Source organism: Odocoileus virginianus, chromosome 23, assembly GCF_023699985.2.
Source record: "Odocoileus virginianus isolate 20LAN1187 ecotype Illinois chromosome 23, Ovbor_1.2, whole genome shotgun sequence".
NCBI classification, from domain to species: domain Eukaryota; kingdom Metazoa; phylum Chordata; class Mammalia; order Artiodactyla; family Cervidae; genus Odocoileus; species Odocoileus virginianus.
The window spans coordinates 40,268,324-40,288,336 of NC_069696.1; the positions used below are offsets into that span (position 1 = coordinate 40,268,324).

The 20,013-nt window shown below is 50.1% G+C and overlaps 1 protein-coding gene across 2 annotated transcripts; it reads left to right on the forward strand.

Annotated features, from left to right (window-relative positions):
* The first annotated feature begins 3,768 nt into the window (after positions 1-3,768).
* MB (myoglobin) lies at positions 3,769-19,328 on the forward strand. Of its 2 annotated transcripts, XM_020883907.2 has the most exons (5): positions 3,769-3,836; positions 7,168-7,234; positions 8,591-8,693; positions 14,044-14,266; positions 18,639-19,328. In XM_020883907.2, exons 3-5 carry the CDS (start codon positions 8,599-8,601, stop codon positions 18,783-18,785), a joined length of 465 nt encoding a protein of 154 aa, XP_020739566.1. In that variant the 5' UTR covers positions 3,769-3,836; positions 7,168-7,234; positions 8,591-8,598; the 3' UTR covers positions 18,786-19,328. The 2 variants fall into 2 exon arrangements, with proteins under 2 accessions (XP_020739566.1, XP_020739568.1); XM_020883909.2 differs by lacking the exons at positions 3,769-3,836; positions 7,168-7,234 and having other exon boundaries at positions 8,519-8,693.
* The last annotated feature ends 685 nt before the right edge of the window (positions 19,329-20,013 follow it).

Here is a 20,013-nt window from a genome sequence, read left to right on the forward strand (position 1 = left end):
GCTTTGAAAGGCCTTGGAAATAAGATTGGAAGCATGGAGGGTTGTTATTGATACCTGAGAAAACTGGTTTAGTAAAATGTTGGTAGAATTTTGGTGGTGGGTGTAAGATGGTCACTTTAAAATTTGTTTAACTTGTTGTTGTTCAGTTGCTAGGTCGTGACCAACTCTTTGCAACCCCATGGACTGCAGCACACCAGTCTTCCTTGTCCATCACCAACACCCGGAACTCACTCAAACTCATGTCCATTCAGTTGGTGATGCCGTCCAACCATTTCATCCTCTGTCACTGCCTTCTCCTCTTGCCTTCAATCATTTCCAGCATCAGGGTCTTTTCAAACGAGTCAGTTCTTCGCATCAGGTGGCCAAAGTATTGGAGTTTCAGCTTCAGCATCAGTCTTTCCAATGAATATTCAGGGTTGGTTTCCTTTACGATTGACTGGTTTGATCTCTGTGCAGTCCAAGGGACTCTCAAGAGGCTGTCGAACACCACGGTTCAAACTCTCATTTCCATACATGACTACTGGAAAAACCATAGCTTTGACTAGATGGACCTTTGTTGGCAAAGTAATGTCTCTGCTTTTCAATATGCTATCTAGGTTGGTTATAGCGTTTCTTCCAAGGAGCAAGCGTCTTTTAATTTCATGGCTATAGTCACCTTCTGCAGTGATTTTGGATCCCCTAAAACTAATTTTGGGGAAAAAATTCTCACTTTTCCCATTGTTTCCCCATCTATTTGCCGTGAAGTGATGGGACCAGATGCCATGATCTTGGTTTTCTGAATGTTGGATTTTAAGCCAACGTTTTCACCCTCCTCTTTCACTTTCATCAAGAGGTTCTTATAGTTTTTTGCTTTCTGCCATAAGGGTGATGTCATCTGCATATCTGAGGTCATTGATATTTCTCCCAGCAATCTTGATTCCAGCTTGTGAGTCATCCAGCCCGGCATTTCTCATGATGTACTCTGCATATAAGTTAAATAAGCAGGATGTCAATAAACAGCCTTGACGTACTCTTTTTTGCATTTTGAACTTAGCTTCATGAGAACTTTCAGAATGAAATGTTGGGAAGAAATGTCTCCTGCCTCCACCTCCCCCACCCCTTACATTATCCCCATGCAACTAGTGTGGTGTTTCCAATGCAGGAAATCAGATTATGGTCCTCTCGTGCTCAAAACCCTTCCTCAGCTTCTGTTTATTTCTTAGGCTGCATTTTTCATTACTTGCTCCATCAATTTTTCCACCATAAAAACACCAAAATATTTTTAGTTTCCTGTATCTTTACATGTTCTTTACAACTCCTGTGGCAGAAATGTCTAGTTTTCATCCAGTTTACATTTCCCCCTTTTTCCTAAGTAAAAGACTTTCCAGTCTTTCTCTGGGGATATGGCCATATAGAAATGCACACTACATTTCTGAGCCTCCCTTACAGAGAAGTGTGACCATGTGATGTTTAAGGAGAGGAAGTATTGATCACAACTTCCGGGAAGTGTCCCTAAAGGTAGGGAACACAAGCGTCTTCACCTTTTTTGACTTCCTGCTGGTTGGAATGATGATATGATGACTGGACTCAAGCAGCCGTCTTGGATCAGGAGGTGGAGACCATGTGTGTAATATGACAGAGCTACGAAAGTAGACTGAGGCTGGGTTCCTGACATATTGTGTGCCCTACCAACCCTGGACCACTACCTCTGGACTGCTATATGAAAGAGAAATGAGTATTCTCTTGTTAAAGCCATGTTTCTTTGGATTTCCTGCCACCTACAACCAAAACTTAGTCCTTATACACCAACTTCCAAGTCCTTGAATATTTCAGTCCTTGTGCTTGGAATATTATTTCCTCACTTTGCTCCAACCCCTGTTGATCCTTCAAATTCCTACCTAGACATCACCTTCTCTGCTGCATGCTCCTTGATGGAATTAATAATTTCCTCCTTTATGATTCCTTTGCATCTTACTTCACAGGGAGCAATTATTGAGCACTTACTGTGTGCTAGGCACTACCCTGAGTGCTACACATGCACTCTTCTTTTAATCCTCATGATGACATTTGAGACAGCTAATTATTTTCAAAGTCCCCATTTTACAGATACAAAAACAAAAGCCCTGAAAAGTGATGAAACAGTCCCCGGATCACAAACACAGTACCTGATGGAGCCAAACCTCGAATCCAGGTGTCTGATTCCAAAGTCTTTGCTCCCACGCTGACCTGCCTCTGTTTCTGCCCCATCACACAGTGCTGTCATCATCTGTTTACACAGATTCCTCCCATTCCCTCTAAAGCTCAAGGAGTATTGATGCTCACCCTGGTCTCCTTGGGTGCAGCACAGAACCAGGCACTCAGTGGGCACGAGTGTTTGTGGAACTGGAATGTCAGTTCTAAGTCCCCCATTCAAAACCTCCTGTTTTGGTGCAGGAGGACCTTGGCAGGGAGGGGTCTTAGAGCTGCCACCCCCAGCGCACTTCTTTCCTTTGAAACTCTTTCCCCTGAACCCCTTGGGCTTTTGCATACAGTTTATTACTTCTGCTTAGGAGACCCTGCAGGAGTTCCCTTATACGTTAAGATCCAGTCCAGCTGTCACTTCTGCCAACAGGTCTTCTCCATGTGGATCTGGGGGGCTACCTTCTCACTTGCCTGCAGCTCTTTGCTCAAATTTCTGTTGTATTTCTAATCCCACTGGGATGTTTCCTCCACCCAACTTTGAGGTCCTTGAGAGCAAGGACCATGGCCTATTTAAATGACGTGGAAAGTCAATCTTGGTGGGTGCCACGGAAGTAAAGATGGAAAAAGATTTTGTTCGCCTGCAGGCTGGCAGGCTAAGCAAACAAAAGAACGCAGTGAGCGGGGCGGAGCCAGGGATGCAGGCTTTTCTCCTCGCCGCCACTAGATGGCAGCAGGGTCTCCTGATTGTTAGCCTCCCAGCACACTGTCTTTGCCTTCACCTCCAGGAACCTGGATGGACTCAGTTCAATGAAACAATTCAGAGGGTTTGTCGACCTGGCCCTTTTTGCTAGGGAGTTTGCAGAAAGGTGAGAGGGAGCAGAGGAAGAAACCCAGATTAGACCAGTTCCTATCTGTGAAGTACAAATTCTGAAACCAGACTGCCCAGTTTTGAATTTCGTGCTTGGCCCATTTCCTAGCCCTGTGACCTTGGGCAACTTAACCTCCCTGTGCCTCAGTCTCCCCTTGTGAAGAGTGGGGCTTATAAAAGTGTCTATCCTGAAATGCTGGAAAGCAACTCTGCTTCTGGAAAGGGCTACTGGGAGGGGTCTTAAGGGCGGTGTGACTGTGGCTTTTACATCCCTACCTGTGAAGAAGCTCACAGGGCAGAAATGGGTGGCTGCGCTCCAAAGCAGAGAGAGCCGAGAAGGCGGTATCCACGCTGGAGCCCAAGGTGGGGAGGAAGAGGGTGGGGGAATGGGGAGGGGGGATCCTTGGAGGGGGAGCCACTTCTGTGAGACCTGCCAGGACGGAGGGAGGGCGGCTGATGAGGGAGGGGCAGCATGGGGGTGGTGCGGGACTCCTGCAGATGACAGGAGGAGGAGGGGCTGGGGGGTGACTCTAAGCCTCAGAGGCTGGGGGTGTAGGGTGAAGGCGGGAGGAAGGCAGGTGTCCCTGGGCTACACCTGTCCACTGGGATATTGGGCTCTGGTGTCCCTGCCAGCCCTCCTCCAATAAGCCCCTCTGGGCCTCCAGGGAGAGGAGGGAGGAGCCTTGCCATATAAACTATATTTTTAGTTCCCTGTGCCTCTCCCCAGCTGCTATAAGACACCTCTCCCCGCCCCCAGCCCGCTTGGCTGAAGGCTCCAGAAGGACAGCTGGGCAGAAGGGGAGACGTGGTCAGTGCAAGGGCTGCTGGGGGTTGGGAGGAAGGCGGGCCTCTGGGGGTCTGGGGGGGTTCCTCAGCTTTGGGGGGGTCCTCAACCTCATGCATGACCTCAGCAGATCCTCCAGGCTCCAGGCCCCAGCCCTGCTCTGAGTCTCGTCTGGCGCTGGTCCGGGAGGCAGACTCTGCCAGGAAGGAGCAAGCTGAGCTGGGAGTGGGTGGGAGGCGCTGCCTGGGCTGGCCTCCAAAGGGGCGGCTTCCGGGAGGAGGAGGTGGAGGAGGAAGGGGGGGGGGGGTGGCCAAGGTTGAGGGGACCTACAACTCTGAAGATCCGAAATGTTCTTTCTTGCCATCTTTGGTCCCCACGGTGGAGTCTTAAAGGTGTAACACCTCTTCCCTCCCCCAGATTCCCTGGGGCGGGATGTGAGTTTTTAGCTGCACAAGGGCTCATGAATTCCCAGGTCACCTTTGAAAGACAGAGCTTGGTGCACAGTCACCTGGGCCTCAAACTTGTGCAGGGGGAGCTGGAAGCCCCTTGCTAGAGAGTTCTGAGTATGTAAGTGAGGAGAGGTGGGAGTCACGGGCAGCAAGGTGGAGAAAGGCCTTTTCTGACTAGTCAGGCTCCTGGCTTACCTTGCCAGTGGAGGGTACTCAGTTAAAAAGCCTTGGGGATGTGCAGTCTGGACAAGAAAAATCTTAAGTGAGCCTGAAACTTTTCTCAGCTGGTTCTCTACGTTCCCAAGGAGCATCAGAGAGCCAGGACAAGGGAGTGAGCTTGACAAGAAGGCATACTTTGGTTTTCAGAAAGTGAGTTCACTGCTCCTAGAAGTATGCAAGCAGATTATGATCTGTAGGGAAAATTCCTGCATTTAGTGCAGGGGTTCCCCAACCTCTGGGATCTAATGCCCAATGATCTGCGGTGGAGCTGATGTAATAACAATAGAAATAAATTGCACAATGAATGTAATGTGCTTGAAGTATCCCCAAAGCATCCCCCCATCCCTGGTCCATGGAAAAATTGTCTTCCACGAAACCAGTCCCTGGTGCCAAGAAGGTTGGGGACCGCTGATTTAGTGGGAACTTTGATACCATCTAGGCCTCTGTAAGTTTCAAGATCCTATGTCCCCCTATGATTCTAGATTTCTCTTTAGCTTTCTGACTCTGGAATATAGAACCCAAATTTCCAGAGTGGTGAAAGTTGAAGATTCTGGCCCTCTAGAACTGTAACTCTAGGATCTCAAGTGCCCAGAATTTGAAGATTTGAGGATGATTCTACAAATTTCAGATTTTCCCATTCAAAGGATTCCGTAACATGAAAGGGAAGAAGAGGAAGAGGCAGGTCTTCCTTGGTGGGATCTAGTTCTGCCCCCCTGGGTGTCAGACTAACTCACCTCTGTGTGTGTGTACATGAGCATGTAAGGCTGCAGAAAACTTTGCACGCAGAGGCAGCCTGACTTTCCTATTCTGTGCCTTTCCAGTTTCCCTGCCCCAGCTATTAGAAGGCTGTCACAGGGATAATTATAGCCCCCAAACAAAGCTGGCGGCTGCAGGTAGCCATAGCAACTGCTAGGTACCGCCAGTTCTGTTGTAGAGATGTGTTAAGTACAAACAGATGTTGGTCCCTCCTATTAACTTAAAAGGTAAAACTTAAAAGGTTCATCAATTTCAAAGCCATGGGTTTCCATGAACTTGCCAGTTAATGAGGGTGCCTGCCAAGGGGGTGACAGCTTCATATTAAACACTTTAGTGCTGGTAACAAGTTGACAAGATTTTAAGTACTCAGGCCATCCTCGGAAAACTCTGAAGGCTGAAGATGGGACAAGGGCTGTGGATTGGGCTGTTGGTTCCAGCTCTGCCGCTTACCAGCTTCGGGCGGGTGCGCAAGGTCTCCAAGCCTTTGTTTCTGAACAGCCATGTGGGATAACAATGAGCCCCACTCTGCCAGCCCCTCAGGGATGTGCTGAGGTTCTCAAGAGGGCACCCGGTGGAAGGTTTTTGCAAGTGGCATCGCCAGGGCTGGGGATTTAAATCGGAACCAGTGATGCTGATTCTTTCAAGGGTGTCCCCAATGGGCCCCAGGGGTTGGTCCAGACTGGGGGCAGCTGGCTACTGCTTCTGCACTTCCTTCTGCGCTTTCCTCCCATACTGATGGGCTCACCCTCCAGCAAGGAGCCAGAACTAGGAGCTGAGACCTCAGCAAACTCTCTCAGAGTGGCCTTTCTCTTTGATCCTGAGCCTGGCACAGAGTTGGCCCTCGGTAGCAGGATGGGGAATGGACAAATGAACAAATGCTCAGCTGGGTCTGTGTTGCGGTGCATGTGTCGCCCCCAGGCTCTGGTTGCAGCCTGCATGGGCCGAGTAGTCTCAATGTGTAGGCTCTCTAGTGGCAGCGCTTGGGCTTAGCGGGCACATGGGATCTTAGTTCCTTGACCAGGGACCGAACCCACGTCCCCAGCATCGGAAGGCAGATTCTTTACCACCTGACCACCAGGGTAGTCCCTTAGTTACTCATTTTACAACTGAAACTTTCACTGTGAAAGCTGAATGAGGGCTGGAGATATAGCAGCTCAGTGTCCTGGGTTAACATGGAACCTCATGCGTGGTTTCAGGAGCACATCGTCCAGAAGGGGCCTGTGTGCTTCTAGTCTCTTTGGTTGTTAGGAGTCCGCTGACTCAATATCTAAACAGGGATCACTCAGTGATACAACAAGAGATCACATGGGAAGTGTGATGGCCATCCTCGAATTGGAATGGGAGCAGGCTTTACCAGAATCAGAAGGGAGACCAAAGGTTGGTCTGGGGCAGCTCTGAGTTTGGGGGTCTTACTTGGTGCTAGCCATGGAACCCTTTCACCTAGCATTTCCTACCACCTAGCCAATTCTTATCAATCATCCCTGTTCATATTTTAAAGAGGCGATCTGATTGGTATAGTTAATGGACACTGGCTATTTGACAGAGCCACGCCATTGGCTGCCTCTAATTAGGTCCCAGCCTTGGTTCAATCAGCTGTGACTAGCCGCGGGATTTGGGAGAGGACATGACCTCGGGGGCTGGGGCAAGGCAGTTATCTTTAGAAAGAGCTGTGTATGTAGGGCAGTCACAACTGACAGGTCTAATACAGTCCCAGGGTGGCCAGGACACCTGATGTTTATCCTTGCTGAGTCTCATGGTCCACCAATATAAAATGGGATGATGCTTTCTAACTTGCCGGGGCATTGGGAAGACTAGATTAATCCTGCCCAAGGAGGCACTTTGTAAACTGCAAAGTTCTGTGTAGACCCCGATCATAGCGCTATGTAAACTGAACTGTAATGTTATTCCTCTTACTTATCTCTCTCCCCTAGGACATTGAACACCAGGGTGTGTTTTATCTGGTTTGTGTCCTCAGCATGTAGCAGTTTCTGACACACAGTAGGTACCTTATAACTGTTTGTTGGATGGATGGCAGAATGGTGGATAGATGGATGGATGGATGATGGACAGATGGATGGACGGAGGGTGAGTGGATAGAGGGGTTGATGGGTGGATGAATGGATGATGGATGGATGGGAAGATGGATGAATGAAAAATAAAGGTTGATCATTCTCTTGCCTTCCTGGGAAGGCCATCCACCTTTTTAATTCAGTGAACATTTATTCAGCTCAACTTGGTATACAGCACTGTGCAAGGCCCAAGAAACACACAGATGAAGGAAACAAAGCTCCTGCACATGATAACCAAAGTAAAGTGTTTGGGAGCATGGATTCAGGGGCCTGACTTCCTGGTTCAAAACCCAACTCTTCCATCAACTATCTGTGTGACCGTGGCACATCTCCTTAACTTCCCCTCCACGAGAAGGGGGTAATGTACATATTTATCATATAGGGCTGTTGGGAGACTAAATGAGTTACCACATGTAAAGTGATTAGAATAGAGCCTGGCACCTGGCAAAGTCTGTGAGTATTGGGTGCTAGGGTACTAATGGAGGAGCCAGCATGGATACAAAGAAATATGATGCAATGAGGTAAGCAGTGTGACAGGAACACATATGAATAAATGGAAAGGGCAGGCAGTTAATTGTGCCTTGAGGGGGTATATGAAGCAAAATTTTTCAGAGGGAAATATCTGAGCAATATTTGAGCTTTCTGAATGGAGTGGGAAAATGCAGGCTCCAAGAGGCTATGGATGTGTCTGGGTTCACCCAGTTATAAGCAGGAAACCATCGAGGTTCCTTCCCATCACTCTGAAGAGTGAGAGGCATTCTGGCGAAGTGGGCTTCTAGAAGATGGGCAAAGAGACTGCTAAGGACAGGAGAGTCCCAGGGCCAAGCCAGGGTGCCTGCTGCCCTGGCTTACAAATATGATGGGTCTCCTCTCGGGATGGCTGACAGCAGGGGGAGTTGGGTTTCAGGCCACTGGCATCAGCCTTAGCCGTGCCCTTTCTGTTGGCCTCTGAGAGTCCAGACAGTGGCCCAACCTCCTCCCCACTCTTTCCGCAAACACAACCCCACCACCACCACACCCGTGACCTGAGTTGGCCTACCTCCCCACAATGGCACCTGCCTCAAAATAGCTTCCATGTGAGGGCTAGAGAAAGGAAAAGATTAGACCCCTACATGAGACAGGGGGGTGGTGGGGGGTGGAGAGAGAGAGTGAACGAGCTGTCAAGTGATCCCTGTCAAGTATTTGGGAAGGTATAAAATCCCTTTGGGGCCAGGCAGCCTCAAACCCCAGCTGTCGGAGACAGGACACCCAGTCAGTCCGCCCTTGTTCTTTTTCTCTTCTTCAGACTGTGCCATGGGGCTCAGCGACGGGGAATGGCAGCTGGTGCTGAATGCCTGGGGGAAGGTGGAGGCTGATGTCGCAGGCCATGGGCAGGAGGTCCTCATCAGGTAAAAGGAAGAGATCCCACTGCCCCCGTCACCTCCTTCCTCAAGGTCAAGAATGTTTGCCTGCAAGGTGGAACATTTGCCCCGGGGTTGACCAGTTGGCTGCTGTGTTAATTAACTTTGTTAAATCCCCTATTTGGTTCTCCTTTGCTTTTATGTGTCAGAGGTTGGAATCAGGAAAGCAAATCCATTTCACACCTGTGCTAGCAGCTGGGAGGAGTTTTGATGATCAAATACTTGATGCTTAGAGCCCATCAGGAGGAATCCTAAAATTATAGCTAGAATTAACAAGAAAGGTCTGAGAGGTCTTTCTCACCTCACCTAATGGATGAGGACACAAAGGACCTAAGAACGGAAGGATGACCCCAGAGTCACAAGTTCATTAAAGTCTGTAAAATGTCAAGGATTAAGACATGGCCTTCAGGATGAGATATGTAGTTCTACACCTGGCTCTGCCACCGAGCTGTTGTGTGACCTTTGGGAAAGCACACAACTTCTCTGAGCCTCAGCTTCTTCTCCTATAAAATGGGGGGAAATCCTAATGTCTACATTATACAGTAGAAGTAAGAATTAAATAAGATGCTGCATCTAAGGGGCCCAGCGTAATTCCTGGCATAGAGTGAGTTCCAAAAGGTGTCAGTAACTCTTAGAGATGAAGCTTAGGATTGAGCCCTTTAAAGTATAATAATAATAATAGTAATTATTATTCTTATTTTAGCTGTGATGGGTCTTTGTTGCTTTCTCTAGTTGTGGTGAGCAGGGGCTACTCTTCATTGCCATGTATGGGCTTCTCATTGCAATGGTTTCCCCTGTTGGGGAACATAGGCTCTGGGTGCAGGAATGCAGGTGCTGTAGTTGCGGCTTTAGGTCTAGAGCACGGGCTCGCTACTTGTGGTGCATGGGCTTCGTTGATCCGTGGTATATGGAATCTTCCCAGACCAGGGATCCAACCCATGTCTCCTGCATTGGCCAACAGATTCTTATCCATTGCGCCACCACAGAAGTCCCTATTCTTGACTTTTGATGTTGGGTATGTCTTTTGAAAGCTCAGAATAATCTCCAAGCACATCTTGCCTTCTTTAGCAAGGGACTCCTGAATAAACAAACAACTCCCCGCCCCCGCCACAAAATTCCGAGTTTTGTAAGCAGAGGATGGCTTGTGGTTCAGAAATAGAACCTCATGTTCCATTGCCTTCCTCCCCAAGGGGTGATAGACTCCCCTGTCCTCCTGGCCCTTTCTCATGCTCTGGGCAGCAGGAGTCAAAGCGTACATCGACATTTCTGCACCTGGGAGGAGGCGGGGCCTGGTTGCCATGAGTGAATGGATTGTCATTCACACTTTATAGATGAATTTCTCCTTCTTTACGAGTCAGAGCAGGTTTTCCGCTCCCATTTAGACACCCTTTCAGCCTCCCTCAGGCTTCACCCATTTCCAGCTCCCATGTCTGGGAGAATGACCCAGACATAAGCTATAAGCTCTATTAACTGGAGTTTCAGTCCTTAGTGGCCCAAGCCAAAAACACATGAGAAAGGATGGTCAAGTTCCCTGTTGAATCTAACTGGCATCTTGGGGTTTTCCTTTGTGTCTTTTTCCTCTTACATCTCTGTCGGTTGGCTACTGGCACTGCAACAGGTCCCATTTGATTGGACAGAAGACTCTCCAAAGTAGACATCAACTCCTCAGCTCTCCCTTGGCTGTGTGACCTTGGACAAGTCACTAACCCTCTCTGGGCCCCATTCCCTATTTGTTGAGTGGAGGGATTGCCTTTCATGGTCTCGGAGATCCCTGCCCACCCTCATGCCTTGGCATTCTTTGAGTCCTTGATCCTGCCTTGCTTTTGGAGAGGAGGCAGGGTTGCTGGGTGGGAGACCAGTTTGCCAAACAGAAGTCTGTCCCAGATGACCTGGGGGCTGTCAGTCCTAAGTCAGTGACTTGGAGGTCTGGAAGGAGTTTTGGGGGTATTGTATCATGGGAAAAACAGCTCCTCCCTTCCCAGGGAGGATCAGAGAAAACTGCCAGGGGCCAGGAGCCAGGGGCAAGATGTGATGCTGGAGACTGCTGACCCCTGGCAGGCCCCAGAGAGCCTGATGCCCCATCACGTCTTAAGCTGAAGACATGCAGAAACCATGCTGACAGCTTCTGCCCTCTTGGTGTTTGGGGGCCAAGGACAGGGAGAAGGGGATGCTGACTCCCAGGGTGCCCTGTGAGAAATGACCTTGTGATTCTGTTCCAGATGCCTAACCTGGGCTTTTTTACTCTTCTTGAAAAGGTCATTTCTCCCACTCCTCTGGTTATGACAGAGAGCAAATTCTATTCAGTCGGTTAATAAAACGCTGAGGGCTTCACTGCAAGTACATGATCATCATGTCCTAGAACATAATAGCTGGAAGGTCAGTTGCAGAGTCTGGCTCCAGGAAGCGGGGCTTTTTAGGAGGGCAGAGGCAGCTGAAGAGGACTTTGGGCCCCTGCCTTTCCTTCTTTTCCCCAGATATTTTCTGCTTTATTTGTTTTTGCATTTGAACAAAGGATTTCAAGGCCATGAAAAATTGGGAAGTCACTGCTGGTGGCCAGTGTGTCTCATGTCACCAGGAAGAAACTTGGCTCAAGAGTCCCAGTCAACCAATGGCAGCTACAGACAAAACCCAAGATTCCCAGTCCTAGTGATGACGATGATGGTGATGAGGATGATGATAGTGGAGATGGTGAGGATGATGCAGATGATGATGGAGGAGGTGATGGTGATCATGGAGCTGGTGATGATGGTGATGGTGATAACGTCTTAGAGATTTTGATGAGGACAGCAAACATGTATATATATTAGACACTGATTGCTAGGCCCTGTGTTAAATGTTTCATGTAACTCATTTCAGCCTCATAATAACCTCATGAGGTAGACGTTATTATGATCCCCACATTTAACAGAGAGGTTAAGTGACTTGCCTGAAGTCCCAGAGCTGGAGTTCAAATCCAGCAGCCTGGATCAGCACACCACTCTTGAACCCTATGCCATATCGTCCCACAGTCTTAGCACACTAGAGATGTGTTCCCATCCTCATCTGGGTCTTCGGTTCTAGAGCAAAGAAGAATTTATGCAGGCCTGGGAGCATCTTCCATCTTTCATGTGGGTGTCTGGTTGGGTCTCAGCTCAGAGCACAGCTGGGAACTGGCCTCCTTTCCCACTGACCTGTAATAAACTAGACAGGTTGACAATAGGATTGAAGATGAAAGCACAAGGCAAGTGCGTGCTTCTGAAACACTGGAGGAAAAGCCCCACCCACCCACCATTTCTACAAGGTGAGGGCCTTCCATCTGCTCATTTTCTGAGCTGCCACTGTCACAAGTACCCAGGTAGGGCCTTCTGTGGCTTCCCAGGGACTCCCAGTTGCTGGCCTTGGGCATTCAGGAGCCAGGTTTTTCTGCACTGTTAAAGTAAATCTGGGGCTCCCTCTCTGGCTGACAAGTGCTAAGAGTGTAGGGTGAGGCCTGGGTTGGAGGGGTCAAGCCTTAGAATTTGGAAGCTGAGAAATCAACCTTTTGGTTTACAGTTGATCCAAGACCCAGAGGAGCTGAGTGATTTTTCAACATCACAGAGCACAGCACAGGCAGAACTGGGGCCAGAACTCAGCTTTCATAATTCTCAGTGCTTAAACTCTTCCCCAGACATCTGGGGGGCTCCCAAGATGTCTCAGATCTCTGGTGGCCTTGGGTCCCAGGTCCTCGGTCCTCTTCTTCCCCAGAGAGTCTCCCTCCAGTGTCCCGACCTTCACCTGTGGGTTCTGGGTCTTGCATCTGTCAGGCAGGAGTTCAAGGATCATTGTCGCCAGATAATAATAGTCAGGAGCTCAGGGACCCTGGGGTGAAAGGTGCTGGAGATGAGCTGTCAGTGATGTAGAAGGCTTGGCCGGGGCCCCAGATGAGGTAGTGACATTGAGCATGGCTGTGGGCAGCGCTGGGTGCTCTGGGAAAGCAGGAGGGATGCACCCCTGGGGGAAGGGGGCGCTCCCTGTCTGTGGCTATGCCCTGTTTATGTGTGTGTGTGTGCGTGAGCACGCGTGTGATTATAGGTATGTGCCGTGAGATACTTGTGCACACTGGAGTGTGTCCACAGTTAGGTTTAAGGGTGTTCCAGAGCCAGGAAACCACAAAAGAGGAAACTTTCAAGGATCTGAAGCCATCAGACAAGAGGAGGAAAAGCCCAGCAGATAGGGTCACTCTGGCAGAGGTTTCCGGGTGTAACACAAAAGAGAGAGCATGAATTATGGAACCATCTGTGTGGGTTCGTGTCTGGGCTCTGCTACTGACCAGACATGTGACCCTGGACAAGTCACCTACCTCTGCAGTCCTCCCTTTGCCCATGAGTAAACGGGGAATATCTCTCCATCCTCCCCGTGGCAGGTACAGCTCCCTTTAACCGATCCCCACCTTTCTGTAGAATGAAAGACTGAAGTCCAAGCCAACAGGTGACTCTTCCGATCACTGTGGCCAGCTCACTGGGTCCCTTGGCAGGAGTGGCAACCTGGTCTTTGGCAGATGGCTCCCACCAGAGATTCTCGCCATCAGTACTGTGAGGGGCCTGGGAAGAACAGGGAGGCAGGGCAAAAATAAGCAAGAGCTTTCTGAGCCTGAGAGCTGTTCAGACTAGAAAAGCTGTCACAGGGAATAGTGAGCCTCCTAGAGCCAGGAGTATTTGAGTGGCCAAAGGATGATCCTCGAGCAGGAAGCTGCAGAGATGGTCCCCTGCATGGACTATATTTTGAGTCACTCAGACCTGATTTCACTTTGGCTCGTCTGCACCCTGGCTATGTGATATTGAGCTAGGACCTCATGCTCCTTAGCCTCTGTTCCCTCATCTGTAAAATGGGGATAATACACCCCCAAAGGGAAGTGCAAGTGCAGAGCCTAGCACGGGCCTGGCACACAGCACATGCTCCACAAATCCTTTAGCCTCCCTGCTCCACTGTGACACCATCTAGGCATCTCTGCTCCCCACAACTTAGAGCAAATGGGGGTGAGGCCAGGTACCATGCAGATGTTTTTCCTTCCAGGCTTTCACAGTAACAATTAAGCAGATGATGATCCTAAAAATAGTAATAGCAAGCATTTATAGGACACTTCCTGTGTGGTCCCCAGCATATACCATCTCTTTCAATTTAATCCTCACACTTCTATAGGGAGGACTCGTTATCCCTCTTCCTTGGATGGGGAGACTGAGGCACAGAGAGGTGAAGTGAATTGCCCAAAGTCACACAGCTAGCAACTGGGAGGGTGTGGACTTGAACTTGAGTCTGGCCACCTCCTGACCCCTGGGTCTAACTCAAGCCCTCCTTGTACCCCCCCCCCACCCCAACCCAGGCTCTTCACAGGTCATCCCGAGACCCTGGAGAAATTTGACAAGTTCAAGCACCTGAAGACAGAAGCTGAGATGAAGGCCTCCGAGGACCTGAAGAAGCATGGTAACACCGTGCTCACGGCCCTGGGGGGCATCCTGAAGAAGAAGGGTCACCACGAGGCGGAGGTGAAGCACCTGGCCGAGTCACACGCCAACAAGCACAAGATCCCAGTCAAGTACCTGGAGGTGAGTGGTGGGGCCCGGATGGCTGGGAGGATGGAAGGGGCGGCCTCGAAGACATGAGATTCGGGTTCAAGTCCCAGCTCAGTAGTAACTTGCTGGGTGACCTATGTTGTTGCTGTTTATCCCCTCAGTTTTCTCACCTGTAAAGTGGGCTGCTCCCCACTTGTCCTTCCTCCTGGGTCATTGAGAGTAAACATATTTTTCCCCCAGATGAGTATCTTGTTACCGAGGGAGAAGTAGCTGTGAAGTACACAGCTTGCATTCTGCCCACGGGTATGCACCATTATCACACCCGCTCAGCAGATGAGGAAACTGAGGCACAGAGAGGTTAAGTAGCTTGCCCCTGGTCACAGAGGCACCACAGAGCAGAACCAGGATTCAGACTAGGTCTCTATTCCTCCAGAAACCCAGCTCCTAGTCTCTCTGCCACTGCATGTCAGACATATACAGGACTCATGAGGCAGCAGTTCAGTAGCTGGGGCTTAATTCCGGGTGGGAATTATTAGTTCTAGCATCTTTACGGATGAAGAGAGGGCGCCTCAGGTGTCCGAGGCAGAAGCACTTGGCTTGAATCTCCTGTGATAGACTGAGAATTTGGGTGGGCGGGGGAGAGTCTGAGTTTCTAGTCCTGTGTCTAGACTCAGTGGGAGGAGGGATGTGGCAAGAAGGAAAACTCGGGAACTAGGGGATAAAGGGCCCTGTGACTATCACCCCTGAGGATGGGGGCCACAGGCAGTTTGGTACAGCAGCGAAGGTAAGGTTAGTCATGATAACTTCTGGTCAGGATGGGCTATGAGAAGCAGTTTGCCTGGGTCACTGCATGGAACTTTCACGATTACCCCCATGAGCTTAGAAACTGCATTCAGTGTTGTCTTTTTCTGTCACAAAAGAAGTCCAGAGGTCAGGAGCCCAGAGCTGGTGTGGGAGCCCCATGGGTACCAGGGATGCAGGCTCTTTCTGTGTTGCCATCCTTGGCATACATATGGTGTCTACCCTCAAAGTTGACTCGTGGTCCAAGATAGCTGCTGGAGCTCCAGCCTTCTGGTCCATATTCCAAACAGAGAGCAGGAGGAAGAGACAAAGGCTCTCTTTTGAGAAACCCCAGGCATCTCACCCAACAATGTTATTTACATCTCGTTGTCCAGAAGTTAGTCATGAGATCATGTCTATCTGTGTGGAAAGCTGGAAATGTAGTCTACTGCCATTCCAAACACAAATTAGTGTTCTCTTACAAGGAAGAAGGTGAAAATGGCCATTGGGCAGGTAAATAGCATTCTCTTCCCCAGGCAGGTACTCTTCTCATCCCCATTTTACTGATGTGGAAACTGAAGGCTCAGAGAGGTTGAGTAGCTTGCCCTGGTCACACAGCTTATAAGCCAGGAGGTACAGTCTGATCTATGGTACTCATGCTCTTCATTCCTGATGGTACAACATCTCCCATGAACAACTACTATCACCATCATCTTCAGCCTCACCATCCAGCTCCCCTAACTGCTCTCCTGTTACTTTGAAACTGTTAGCTGCTCAGTCGTGTTTGACTCTTTGTGACCCTCTGGACTGTAGCCTGTCAGTCCAGCCTCCTCTGTCTATGGAATTCTCCAGGCAAGAATACTGGAGTGGGTTGCCATGCCCTCCTCCAGGGGATCTTGAACCCAGGTCTCCTGCATTGTAAGCAGATTGTTTACCCTCTGAGCCACCAGGGAAGCCTCATCTGCTCTCCCACATCACACACAAACAATTCTGTCTGCCCATCTCAGCATCACAGGCATGAGGAACAGTTCCTGCCCCTGGGATTCTGCACAAGTGGTGGTTTCACCTCCCCATCTTCTCTCGGCAAATCCCTGTTCATTCTCCAAGGCCCAGCTCAGAAGCCACCTCTTCAGTTCTGGCCCACGAGGCAGTCAGCTGCTCCACCTGTCAGCTCTCCCTGGCAAAGGCATTTATTCCAGCCCTGCTGTGGCGCCTGCCGGCTGTATTGTAATTTATTTTTTACCCAGCTGTCTCCTGGCTGGGACAGGAGCTCTTCAAGGTCAGACCCTGGCTTCTTCCACATCTGAACCCCAGTGACAGGTGGGGGGCTCACAATCCAGCTTGAATGATGGATCCCGTCTCTGGGGATGAGCAGACAGGCTTAGAGAGAAACAAATGCGGTCTAGGAATAGGACTATCAGCTAGCAGACTAGAACCTGGTCTACTTAAAACAAGTTTGAAAAGAAAGTGGAAGTGAAGTCCCTCGGTTGTGTCCAATTTTTTGAGACCCCATGGACTGTACCTATCAGGCTTCTCCATCCATGGAATTGTCCAGGCAAGAGTACTGGAGTGGGTTGCCGTTTCCTTCTCCAGAGGATCTTCCTGACCCAGGGATCAAACCAAGGTCTCCCGCATTGTAGGCAGACGCTTTATCATCTGAGCTACTGCAAAAAATTAAGACAGCGCCCCGTGTCTGCTGTTCCCCTCACTGTGGAGTCTTTGTCTGTGTTCTTCACGAGAAATTGCTCTTTCTCACCTGTGAGCAAGGGGGCTCCAGAGGGTGCTGGATGTTAAAGTCCTTTCTCAGTCTTCTAGCTGCCCCAGCCCACAATTTTCTAAGTATTAGTGACTCAGAAGTTGACTCAGGAAAGGCTGAATTGAGGGACCCAATGGGGTCAGGATCCCTGTCTTACACATGAGGCCATCCGTGGAGGTCAGGGTGGAACTGGGCCTGGAACCTGGGTCTCCAAGTTCTCGCTAGGTCAGCTCATCCCCTGACTCGGCTTTGTTACGTTTATGACATTAAAAGGGAATTAAGCACATGTCCCATTCGATGGCCAGCAGTAGGTGTTTGTGGCACTGTCCCGGCTTCTGAGCCAAGCAGAGTTTACTGGGTGTTGACATTTGTGCTTCTGAGGCTGCCCCAGCACGTGCTCCCCTCACCCCCACGCATCAGCTTTTGGCCACTTGTACCCTGGATGCCGGAGAATATGAACAAACCCACCAGTGCTGGCCTCTGTCTCCCTGGCTCTGGCTGTTGTTTTTCCACAGTCCCCTGGGTGCAGATTCCAGCTCTCCCATCCACTTGCAACATGACCTCAGTCTGGGCCTTTGTAAAATGACACCCGTTGTCCACAGGCCACGGCTGAAATTGGCATCAAATCTTTCTGAACCGTTGAAAAAGCAAGTAGCTTCTTACTATATAAGGTTGTTCAGTCCCTTAAAGTAGCCCTGTGCTGTGAAGATGTTTGTGCCCATCTTTCTGGGCATGACAATGTGGATGGTAGAGCCAACAGTGATGGTGAGGCTGCTGTAACATATTATCCATCTTGGGCCCGAGCATAGGCCTGGGCCCTTTCCTCTTCCTTTCTCTCCTTCCCTTCCACCAATGCTTCTGAGTACCAGCTCCATGCTTGGCACAGAAAATAAGATGTTCTGACCACCCTTCCCCCACCATCCCTCCAAAAGGCTACTGAAAGAGATCACCATCCTAAGTCATTAAATGCAAAAATTAAATTCACACACATGGAAGTAGTTTCTAGACTTTCTGATTGCAAAATCCTGGATTAAAACCATGTAATAGGTTGGGTCCTCATCCTGAGCTGAACCTCCAATACCTTGGCTATCTGATGTGGAGAGCCAACTCATGGGAAAAGATCCTGATGCTGGGAAAGATTGAGGGCAGGAGAAGGGGGCAACAGAGGATGAGATGGTTGAATGGCATCATTGACTCAATGGACATGAGTTTGAGCACATGCAGGGAGATAGTGAAGGACAGGGAAGCCTTGCATGCTGCTGTCCATGGTGTTGCAGAGTCTGACAGGACTGAGCGACTGAACAATAAAACAACCTGAACATAGTAGAGGTGGGTAGCATATGTGCATGCTAAGTTGCTTCAGTCATGTCCAATTCTGTGACCCTAGGGACTGTAGCCCACCTCTGTCCTCGGGATTCTCCAAGCAAGAATCCTGGAGTGGGTTGCCATGCTTTCCTCCAGGGGATTTTCCCAACCCAGTGATTGAACCCATGTCTCCTGCATCTCCAGCATTGCAGGTGGATTCTTTACTCTGAGCCACCTGGGAAGCCCCTGGTTGGGGACGAGGGTAGCCAACCCACCAAGCCATGTGACTGTGACCACAAGCCCAAGGCCTGATCTTTCCTCCTCTCTATTAAGATGGGCCTTTATTATCCCATCTGTACTTGTCTCGTGGGTTGTGGGGGTTAAAGGAGTTAATCCATGGAGGCCACTCAGAAGTGTGCCTGATACATATTAAGTGCACCTGATATATAATAAGTGCTCAGTAAATGGCCCTGCAATAAAGCAAAGCTGGGGCTGGGGTTGGTTCCCATCTGGCCCCTGGCCTGTCCTGCCGGTGACCAGCACCCTCTGCTCCTGCCCCTGCAGTTCATCTCGGACGCCATCATCCATGTTCTACATGCCAAGCATCCTTCAGACTTCGGTGCTGATGCCCAGGGCGCCATGAGCAAGGCCCTGGAACTGTTCCGGAACGACATGGCTGCCCAGTACAAGGTGCTGGGCTTCCAAGGCTAAGCCCCGCCCCCGTACCCCTCACCCCACCCACCTGGGCAGCGGGGGCGGGGACTGAATCCCGAGTAGTTATAGGGTTTGCTTTTGAGTGTGTGCTTTGTTTAGGAGAGGTGAGTGGAAGAGGTGGATGGGTTGGGGTGGGGGGAGCCTTGGGAGGGGCCTGGGGACCGGGCTTTCAGTGGAGGGTCATCAACTTGGGAACCCAGGAGAAGCTTGACTGTGGCTGGGTGAGTTTGGGTAACTCAACTTTCCTTTTACCTTAATGCCAACCCAATTCCTACCAACCTCTAAACTGACCCACACCTTTACCCTCACCTTAAATCCCCAATCCAAGCTGTCAACCTAAACTCCAGCCTAATTCTCTGACCCCATCACCTAGCCCCTTGAAGACAGCTGAGTGTCGACTTGCCCTGAGAAGGAGGTGTGGGCCGGGTAGGACAGCTGCACCCAGCCCTAGGGAGGTGTGAAGGCTTGGTGTCTGCAACATAAGTGTTCCTTCTCAGGTGGGGGAGTGACACCTGGTTTAATAAAAGATTTCTCACGTCACAGTCTCTGTCTGGTGTTTTTCATCCCTTGGAGCAGGGGTCCCTAACGTCTGGGATCTAATAACTGATGATCTGAGGTGGAGCTGATGTAATAACAATAGAAATAAGATGCACAATAAAAGCAATGCACTTGAGTCATCCTGAAACCATCCCCCCATCCCCCTCCTCCACCCTTCATGTCCGTCCATGGAAAACTCGTCTCCCATGAGACGGATCCCTGGGGACCGCTGCCCTAGAGCAGTGGGGGCCCAGGGAAGATTCAGACTCAGGGGAAGATGGTCATCATGGTTACCACAACTTAGGAAATATGCTCAAGGACACTAGTAAGTGGCAGAACTCAGTTTAAAGTGCGGCCTGGAAGCTGGCAGGGACTTCGGCTGAGGAGACAGCTAGGCGGCCAGTCGGTGGCAGGGCTGACCTTCTGGCCGCAGAGAAAGGGCAGAAGCGTGGAGAACAACTTACCAGCACAGGCCTAGAGACAGTCCGTGTCTACAAAGGCTGAGCGAGCGCGTGGGTGGAATGTGTAAGTTTCGCTGCAGGGAACTAGAATAAAACTTTGGCCTGTGGCCGCAGCAGCCAGGTAGCAGGCTGGAGCAGGCTGCAGAAAGGGCCTGGATCAACGCAGATACCCAAGCTGAGAGGGGCTTGAAGAGCATTCAAGACTCAGGGCGCCATCTGTGGGAAGC